The 9,462-nt window shown below is 47.0% G+C and overlaps 1 protein-coding gene across 2 annotated transcripts in view; it reads left to right on the forward strand.

Annotated features, from left to right (window-relative positions):
* The window catches only part of VTI1A (vesicle transport through interaction with t-SNAREs 1A), a gene marked incomplete at its 5' end in the record, with an annotated part of 359,894 nt that extends 355,375 nt beyond the window's left edge, over nt 1-4,519 (forward strand). For both annotated transcript variants that reach the window (XM_079716619.1, XM_079716620.1), the window contains one exon: nt 4,387-4,519. In XM_079716619.1, the coding sequence (XP_079572745.1) occupies nt 4,387-4,480 (94 nt within the window). In that variant the 3' untranslated portion in view covers nt 4,481-4,519. The remainder of the gene's footprint in view (nt 1-4,386) is intronic.
* Between the last annotated feature and the right edge of the window lie 4,943 nt (nt 4,520-9,462).

The raw sequence follows: 9,462 nt of genomic DNA on the forward strand, positions 1-9,462 counted from the left end.
CCTGCTCCTGGTCCAGTCACTGTGGTCAGGGGTACGTAACACACTGACCTCTTAGCCTAGGTCACAGCTCTACCCCTGGGGCTAGGGGTAGCACCAGATGTTTGGAAGGGAGAAATGAATGCGGCCAACACATATCTGCTCTTCGTGGGAAGCAGAATGCCCCCCCTGAGCTTGCTGACACATTCATGAACACACACTGGCATTGGTTACAGCTGGAAGAAGCTCTTGAGTCTTCAGTGAGGAGTCTTACGACCAAGTATGGAGAGATGAGGACCCCAGCTTTTGAAAACCAAGAGGCAAAAAAACCTATTCTTCAAGGAAAGAAGTCATTTCACCACCATTATACCTTGGCTTTTTGGATGCTTTAAACCACTTGGCTTGGCCAGACGCCCCGTCTTGTTGGAGAAGGGGATCAGGGGTGCATCACCCAGGATAGCTGATGTTATCCTGCAGTACAAACGACCCCCAAATCTCATTACCTTAATACAAGCCCACTGTGAGTCCCACTGAGCCTCCAGGGCAATAGTCTTCCATGGGGTGACTCAGGGATCCAGGCGGAAGGAGTCTCCACCATCCTGTAGCTGCACTCCCGGAACCTATAGCCTCCTAGATCAGAACAGCAAGGGAAGAGCCAGCTGGAGAGTCAAACCCTGGAAGTTAAATGCCTCCACCTGGAAGTGACGCCTAGCTCTTCTGCTCACATTCCATGGACTAAAACAGGTCACGTGGCCACATCTAACATCAAGGGACAGGTCAGTGTGCCCAGAAATAAGGATGTGCAAGCTGGTGAATGCGGAAACGCCCACTACAGTGGAATTCCTGGGTTCCTGCAGTGAGAGCAGAGAGCTGTGCCAGGTGCCTCGTCTGCTTACTTCCCTTTAACCAGTCTTCTGTGATTCCGGCTGCCACACGCAGGAGCTTGTTTCTGGAGGGGGAGGAGACTGGCAATGGGAAGATTAGCGGCTCCCTGGGTTCCACACGGGGATCGGTATTTGCAACAATACTTTGTGAGTTCAGCCTCAAAGTAAATGGTTAATTCATCTTGTATCAACAGCACTGTGATTCATAAAGTAAACTTGGAGAATCCTTGATGTTTCAGGCCCACATTCCTTTTAATTTGGCTCCACATTCTTTTAAAGCCACAGCCTGCTCACTTAATAGAATGCAGCATGCAAATGCACATGTTTTTGCCTGGAGGCAATTTAGCCTCGCTGTTTCAATGGATGTCTTCTTTCAAGTGTATATTCTTTCTTAAATTATTTACTGGGTAAACACACTTTGCATTTTCAAAAGGGAGATTAAGACCGCTTGTGGCAGACCTAGTTGAATATAAAGCACCCCCCTCAACCTTGTCCAAAGTTAGAAGGAAGTTACTCTGGGCTTCCCCCAAAGTTCCTTCTCTGCTTCACAAGCTGGGAACCCCGCTTCCCGGCTTGTGGACCTGATTCTTTCCGGACTCTGCATTCCTTTCTGCTTTGCCTACAGCAATACCTGCCAGCGGCCCCTGGCTGTGACGGTAGGCCAGGCCTCCTCACAGATGGGGCCCACCAATGCCAGCCTTTGCTTCCCTGTCCAGGCTGGCTTGGTCTTATTCACTCAAAGGCTCCAACAGCTCACTTTTCTGGCCCTTAGAGGTATTGTATCTGCCCAACACCTTTGAGGCCCAAAACTGGGTTGGTGGCCTGGCCAGAGTCAAGCTTACTTCCAATTCTGTCAGCTCCAGCTCTTTTTTTTTTTTTTTCCCCCCTCTACACCCTTTGTCCCACATATCTTTGTTTGAAAGCAAATACTCTCTCCTGCTGACCTCTTCCACCGCCAGCACATAGTTCCATGAGGACCTTTCCTTCTCCCCATTTGACCCAGTAGTGCTCTGAGAAGACACCATGATACAGTGTTCCATCTTTGGGGAGTTTACGTCAGCTTTTAACTTCAGCCTTTTCTATGCAGACTCCCTGTGATTTTCCTGCAATTAAATTTGCACAGGTTTCTTCTCCATTCTCCCTTGAATGGAATGATTACAATTACAGGGGCTGCATTCTTTCATTATCATCCTTTGGACAGTTCTCCTGGGGGCCTACGTGCCAGTAACCGTGCCGAGTTCTGGGGCTGGAGAAGTGAAGGCTCCAGGCTCTGTGGACGCACCAAGGTCTTTCTGAACGTCTGTGACCCAGTGGTGCCCTTCTTGGGATCAGGTGTGTGTGCACTGAGTGAGTTAAAGACAAGCTATTAGGAAAAATCATGGGTGAAACCCACTCTTTGCTTTGAGATGAGGGAAGCCCAATTAGGAAGACTGGGGAAGAGCTGAGGATTTCGGGATTCCTGTGTATTCATTTTTCTAACCATGCCTCAGATTAAACAGGTAACACCCACAGTTAATCCTTTATAAACTAGCATCATGGATGCCTTGGGGCCCTCAACCCACAAATAAAATGGTTGTCATCTGGGAGACACACTACCGTGGATGACTTAAGGCAGAATTTTAAAGAGTTTTCATGCTTTTAATCTGTTTCACTGCTGAGCTTCCATTTTGCTGATTTCCTTTGCAAGTCTGATGCGGGTGACTGTGGTACATAGAGATTTGACAGTGACTTGGGCAAATGGGGTGTGTAGGGACTGTTCTGAAGACTTATGCCCCTTCCAGGGAAAAGGGGAAAAAATCAGTTTGGATTTTAAATCAAGCCACCAAGTTACACCGATCAGTGTTCGTAATTAGCCTCACTTTAACAAGCCGCGAAGTCCTGTTTTTATTTATTTATTTGGGGGACCGAGAATCTTCCTGGTTCCTGAGTATATATGGCCTGTTAAGTCTGAATTAGCTGTCATCGCAGAAGAATTAATGTCAGGGCGCAGCCTTTCTAGTGGGGAAGGGAAGAAATAAACGAGACAGATCTTAGCTGAGCATTACGTGATAAATGAGGACCAAGCGGATCATTCATCTCCTCAGAGGAAAGTGGACACAGGCGCTAAAGCAGTTTTGCGGAAGACGTGTCAGCAAATGTGATCATTTTGTAACCTGTCAGGAGGAGAGGGAGCTAGTCCTTCCAGGGGGCCACGAGGGAGTGGGCTTGTCTGATGTGCCCGCCTGCATCCATCCATTTAGGTTTGGGGAAGAAAGGGTTGCGCAAGGAAGAATGCAACTGAAACCACAAGGATGTTGTCATTCTTCCGAGAAAGAAACTCACCCAGAAGCTAGAATAGGCTGCGAAGGCCCTGTAGAGATTTCTTCTTGAAGATGTGAAGTTAGGAAGGTGGGGTCTCTGTTAAACCGGGGGCCTGGCTGGTCCCACCTAGCTCCTCCCATGGGAGTCCCCATCCCACGTTGTGTGTCTAGACAAGGCAGCAGACCTTTTTTTCTCCTTGGTATTTGGAGGACGGGCAGATGGGGTTTGCTGTGGGATCTTGACAGCTGGATGAACAGCCGGCCGGAGCGCCCAACACGCTGCCTCTATTTCTGCGTGGTCGATTCTGTGGGAGTGAGCGTGGGCAGGGCTGTTTGACCCAGCTTTTTCCCTTAGACAGCCTCAATGAGGCATTCTGATGTTCGACCTCTTTTCTCAGAATGAGGTAACCAAGTATGAAACAACTTCATCAGAAGCCCTCTGCAGGCATCTTGGAGCGTGCATCTGCACTCTGGCTCTCCTTCTGAGTCCCCAGTTCCCCATCTGCATTTGGCAGAGCCAGAGCTGAGGGGATTGGAATCCCTAGAGGTGAGGGCCCACCAGCCAGAGCACACGAGGCACCCGGGTACTTTGTATTATTCCTCATTTCCATCTTTTTTTTTTTTTTTTTTTTTTTTTGCCACGGAGCACATGTAACGTTTCCTCTCGGCGTAACAGAGCGTGAGCCCCAGTGACAGATGATGGTTTCATAGCCTGAGCTGCAAGCTTGACACTTGCTTCTTAATCTTGTCCTTTTCTTCCTAAGTCTCTCTTTTACTTTTCCCCGGGTATTTCTGTACAGGTAAGTACCTTACTGACATATGTTTCCTTGGAGTCTTTCACTTTCACGGGAAACACTGCAAAAAAAATGAGGCTTGTCTCACATGTTAAATTAAAAAGAGAAGCTCGCATGGGGCCCTTGATCACTGAAAGATTACTACATGGTACTCGGAGACCAGAAAGCCATTTGATTCGCTGCATCTTCTCAGGAAGCATTTCTCCGGGTGCCTCGTGACAATCGCTGTGGCGTCGTTCGTTTGCTGGTGGATTGTTTGTGGAACCACAGAGCTGCGTGGTCACACACACACACGCAGGCACACGCACACCCCACACTGGACTCCCCACCCCCATCCGCGAAGCCTCCGTTTGATTAGCCGACTTGGTCTTATATGATCTTTGTCCTCGGTTTATCTGTGTGAATTGCCTTTCCTCCTTTGCTCTCTCCTAGAATCATCCAGAACCGCATCCTGATCGTCATTCTGGCCATCGTCCTGGTTATCACCATCCTGACAGCGATCACTTTTTCTGTCAGAAGACACTGATGTATCTGCTCTTCCTTGATAAACAGCGACCATGGCTCGTTCTGAGTAATTAAGACAAAATGGTCACATGAATCATTCTCTCGCGCTGACAGGGCCTGAATGACCCTCCCTCTCTCTCACCGCTGTTCAGCTAAAGTGCAAAGAGTGTAAAAATATTTTCTATTCCTGTTTGCATGTGGGTTGGCCTCCTTTTCTAGGTTTGTCTTCACCCAGATTTGTTTTTCACAGGGAAAGGCGAATGTTTATTTGCCTTTTGGTAATTTCATCTACTGACCAAAATAGCCTTGGTGACATTCTTGCTTGCTCTGTGGACAGGTCAAGGGTCATGGTTTGGGAGAGGGCATGATGAGGCAGTCACGGGGGCTTCTGATGGACTGTGCTGTTTGTCACACACCTCTTGTCACCGATCAGCCCTTCTGTGATGTCTGAGCATGAAAAGTGCAGAGGCAAGCAGCGGCCAGAGCCAGTGACGGGCCCAGCAAACTAGCCCTGTTCCTCCCCAGGCATAATGAATATAGTTCATCTGCCTGAGAGCTTTCATTGTAAAGGTGGGTGTTTAATAGCAGTTGTGCAGGAAATTGACTTAGCACTTTCCCTGTTTTTCTGTGCATATATATATATTTTTTTTACCCACAATATTTTTTGCTGAGACTGCCCAATATCCACTTTTCACAACTTTGATTACTGGCTACAAGAAAGATTTCCTTGCCTTCCAAAAATCCCATACTCCCCAGAATCTGCTGGCAGAGAGAGCCCCGGCATGGTATTTAATGGTGACCTCCTCTCCCCTGACCTGTGTAAGCATCTCTGTATCCTTTCCGTCTTAATATTTGCACTGCCAAAAGCAGCCCTCATACATGTAAAAGGTCTGACAGGGTTCTCTCCACATCCATTCCGGTATGTAAAGAGAGCATGAATATTTCAGGAAGAGCAAGAACCTGACTCCTTCAGTGAGAAATTTCAAATGTGATTATCAATACGGTAGAGTCCTATAGGCTGATCCACTGGAAATAAACTTGATGGAAAATGTTCACTAACCTCCTTTAAAAGAATACGGGATTGCAGCGCGTTACAAAAGGATGGCTTGGGTTTTTCACTAACAAATGTGAGCACAGCCTTCCTGAATTCACGATGTATTCAAACCTCTGCCATGCTTTGTGATTTTCTTTGGTGTCTTTCTGTCCGAGGTAACTGGGAATTGCATTTAAAATGAGTTCATTTATGACCAGGCTTCAAGGTGCCCAAGCTGAGGTCATTCTCCCGCTAGTCATAAAGCAAAATGTGTTTTTCTTAAGACTTCATAGGCACTTACAGGGTCCTTTCTATCTTTTGAGTATAATTGGAAGCTTTGAATCCTTGGAAAGCAAACCTGTTCCCTTCATAAAAAATGCTAACCACCTGTGCCCACAGGCTGAGATCACCTGGATGCAGCACTTGATTTTTTTTTTTCCCCAACTCAGAAGAGAACCATTATGGTTTAGAGAGGAAATGCAGAATGGCAGAATCCACCCGAGAAATTGTACTTATCGAAACAGGCTAGGGCCTGCATGTGCTCAGATAAATCATTTAGTATTGTGTAAATAAAGCTGCAGCATTTACTTCGCAGGGATGGTGTGGGATTTTGGCAGAGCGAAGTAGGCCAGCAAAGGAGTGGGAAGGCTGTACTGATTTTCCTATCAGCTTAAGGGATCTATCTGAGCAAGAATCTTTTATTCTGATAACGGAATTCTGTACCTGCTAAACACATCGAAGAAACAATGAAAAAGCAGGGAAACAAGTAATCTCCTTCTCGCTTTGAAACTCTGATGGTGGGGAAGTATTCTACCAACCTCTCTGGTGGCTTCCTTCGAAACAGTTGGTCTTAGCTAAAGTGTATAATCCGTCACCCAGCTACACCTCACGCCGCCAGACTCTTCCTAAGGCCACCTGGCAAGCCAGGTTGATCTGATCATCTAAACTTGCTGGCTCCTAAATATTTCACTAACACCTGGCGTTCATGTTGAAAGAGGAAATGAGGGAGTGCATCGCTCGCCCTTCAGTGGCTTCTTCTTTAGGGTTCTATGTCATTATCAGCCCTTGCCTGAGATTTTGCCCCAATTCAACCCTGAGAGTGGGAAGAAGATGAACAGATAACCCTTGGCCTAACAGCCCCATCAAATTCACCTCAAGAGCGACCCCCTAGCCCGGGATAGTGACCACTTTGTAGGAAGCTGGTCCAAAGGCCCCTGATTTCCCGCCTGGCCCTCGACTCAGAGGTGCCCCAGGGGAGGAAAATTGTTCGCCCTGTTCCCCTGGGGAAGGAGGAAAGCCCACACATTCGAAGCCATTCATAGAACTGTGAAAGGTTCTAGGAACTTAATGTGAAATTGATGAATATCTCTAAAGTCAGGAGCCTTTGTTAAAAATTATGTTCAATGGAAGGGTGGGGTGTAGAAGAGGAGACGGTGGAGGAAGAGGAAGGAGGAAGCCCTTGCCATATAAAATTCATGCAGACTAAACAGTTTCCCTGGCAGCGTAAATAAAGCGGATGCTGCCCCGCTCCAGAATCAAAAGCAATTTAATTAAAGTCTCTTAAGTTGTAAAGAGTTTTAAATGTTCCATGTTGAAGACGAATGCCGACGAACGCCTGCAAATGCAGCGGGCCTGACGTCAGCTGCCAGGCCTGGGCTGGAAGGCCATTTGCTATTCTGTTTAATGCAGGCTGGATTGTCTTATTTTGGAACCAGCTTGGTGGGGGGTTTGCTTTGCTACTGCTTCTGAGCCCTGAGCTTCAAAGGCTGAAATTAATGGTGAACAAAATTGTGCAGCTCTGGCCGTCCCATGCGGGGCAAGCCCATTGAGGGTTATCATTAAGTAAAGAAATAAAGAGGGGGAAAAAAGCCTGCCTGTTCCAAAAACCTCATCAGATAATGACCTCAGTGATTGGATTTTCATTACCAAACAGCATCCAGAGATTATCTACTCCACAGAAGAAAGGAGGGGGAAGGAAAAAAAGGAAAGAAAGGAAAGCAACCGTCTTTCTCTTCCTCTCTCCTTTTTTTTTCTCTTTCTTTTGCACATCTTTTCTTTAAAACTGTCAGATCATTTCAGTATTTCAAATCCGAGGAAAACAGCCTGCCTGCTGCTGTATTTGAAGTTGTAATGGTGTCAAAAAGTCACGACTGACTGACAGCCGTCAGTCCCAGAGGGGCTCATTAAATCATAAAAACTTGACAAGGAAATAATTGCGCATCGCCAGCAACTTGGCGCCTGTTTAGACGTTTTTATTTTCTTTCATTATTAGTCCCCACCATTACGTTCATTAACAAATTGCATTAAACTGTTAAGGGCTAATGATTTGTTTATCGCTTTATTATTATTATTATTATTTAAACATTAGCTGTGTCGTGTGGTACCCAAGCAGCCTCTTGCCATCATCCGGCTGAATATTTTTCCACTCCGAGCTCTGGGTACTGTTGGAATATGAAATAGATTATTCATTACTCTCCTCTTTGCCACTGATTTGGTTTCATGTAGCGTCTTCCACAGAGAAAGATGAAAACTTGTCAAAAATAGGTTATATCTTATTCGAAGGGGCAACAATAGCAGCAGGTACAGGCACACTTTAATATTTAATTAAGGTGGATGTTAACCCCTTTAAATGACTTTAGGTGTAAGTTCTATTCAAATGCAGAAGACAAAAATAATTGTTCTTAATTTGCAACCTGTTCGGCAGGCAGTCTCATGGAGATAGCTGGAAATTTAGAGCAGCATTTTTAAATAATGAAATTTCCTATCATAAATATTTATAGCCGTTTGTCTACGTAGTTGAGAATTAACTACCAGCCATGATTTCCTCATCTCTTTGGTTTGAACTGCTAGCCCAGTGGGGCACCCAGTGCTTGGGAGTGGAGATGGCTTTCCTGGGAGAAATGTGTGTCCAGAGCCAAGGACTGCTGGTTGGTTATGGCTGGGGCTGGTTTCCGAGGAACCGCTGTGAGTCCCCTGTCTCTGGTCCACTTGCCTCCCCCTTTAGCTGAGTGTGTGGTTGGAGGACTCCGGTGTGAAGTGAAAGTAAGTAGGCACTTCTCAAAGGAAAACTTGTGTGTCCGGCTGGCTGGTGCTGGGAGGGTGTGATGGGGGCACGTCTGGGCCATCTCTGTGTCATCAATGAGCTCATTGCAAACAGTGCTTCTCTAATAGACAACAGAAGCAGCACTTTCCTGGGGTTGACCTTCCACCTTTTTTTCCTTTCTGTGAAGTGTTTGGCTTTTCCATGGGCTATGAGCCTGCGGGAAAAAGTTCCAATATCATCATCATCATCCTAAGTCAGAGTCAGTGGCATCTTCCATGCTGTAACTGCTGGACGCATCTGGTCACCCTGTTTGATTTGATGAGTTCACATAACCATACAGCCACTCTGAGAGCCCTGGTTCATTGGCAGAGCTGGGGTGTTCTGGTCAATATCAGGGAATGGGGAGTACTTTTCTCCCAGCCTCTTTCTACTTCCACCCCCCGCCATCTCCAGAGAGACCAGACCCCTTGGACAGCTTCTCTGTAGATGTGAAGGGGAGAGATGGTACACGTTCCTTGCCCAGCACAGCACCTCTCAGCATCACCCACACAAGGACAGATGGCGCTACAGGAGCCGTGGCACAGGAGGGACCAGCAGGTGTGAGCCAGGTGAGGCCTGGCCTCAAGCCTCATGGATCACTGTGGGCTTAGAAATGGCAGACACACCAGGGTCTGGGGGATCTCAAGCCTCCATTTCAGTCCACTCCAAATTAGCCACACGACAACTTGCCACCTTTGGAATGGACTCTATACCTCAGCAAAAGGCTTGCTCAGAGTCGTTTTTCCAGAAAGAAGGAAGGAAGACTCTGTAGTGAGCCATCCCTGGTCTGGCTCCCAGAGACACTGGTCGAGGTTACTGCCTGAGATGAGAGGGTGGCCCTCAAGCTTGGCCTCTCCCTATGCCATAACTCACTAACCTGAAACGAAAC

The sequence above is a fragment of the Hyperoodon ampullatus genome, assembly GCF_949752795.1.
Source record: "Hyperoodon ampullatus genome assembly, chromosome: 1".
NCBI lineage: Eukaryota > Metazoa > Chordata > Mammalia > Artiodactyla > Ziphiidae > Hyperoodon > Hyperoodon ampullatus.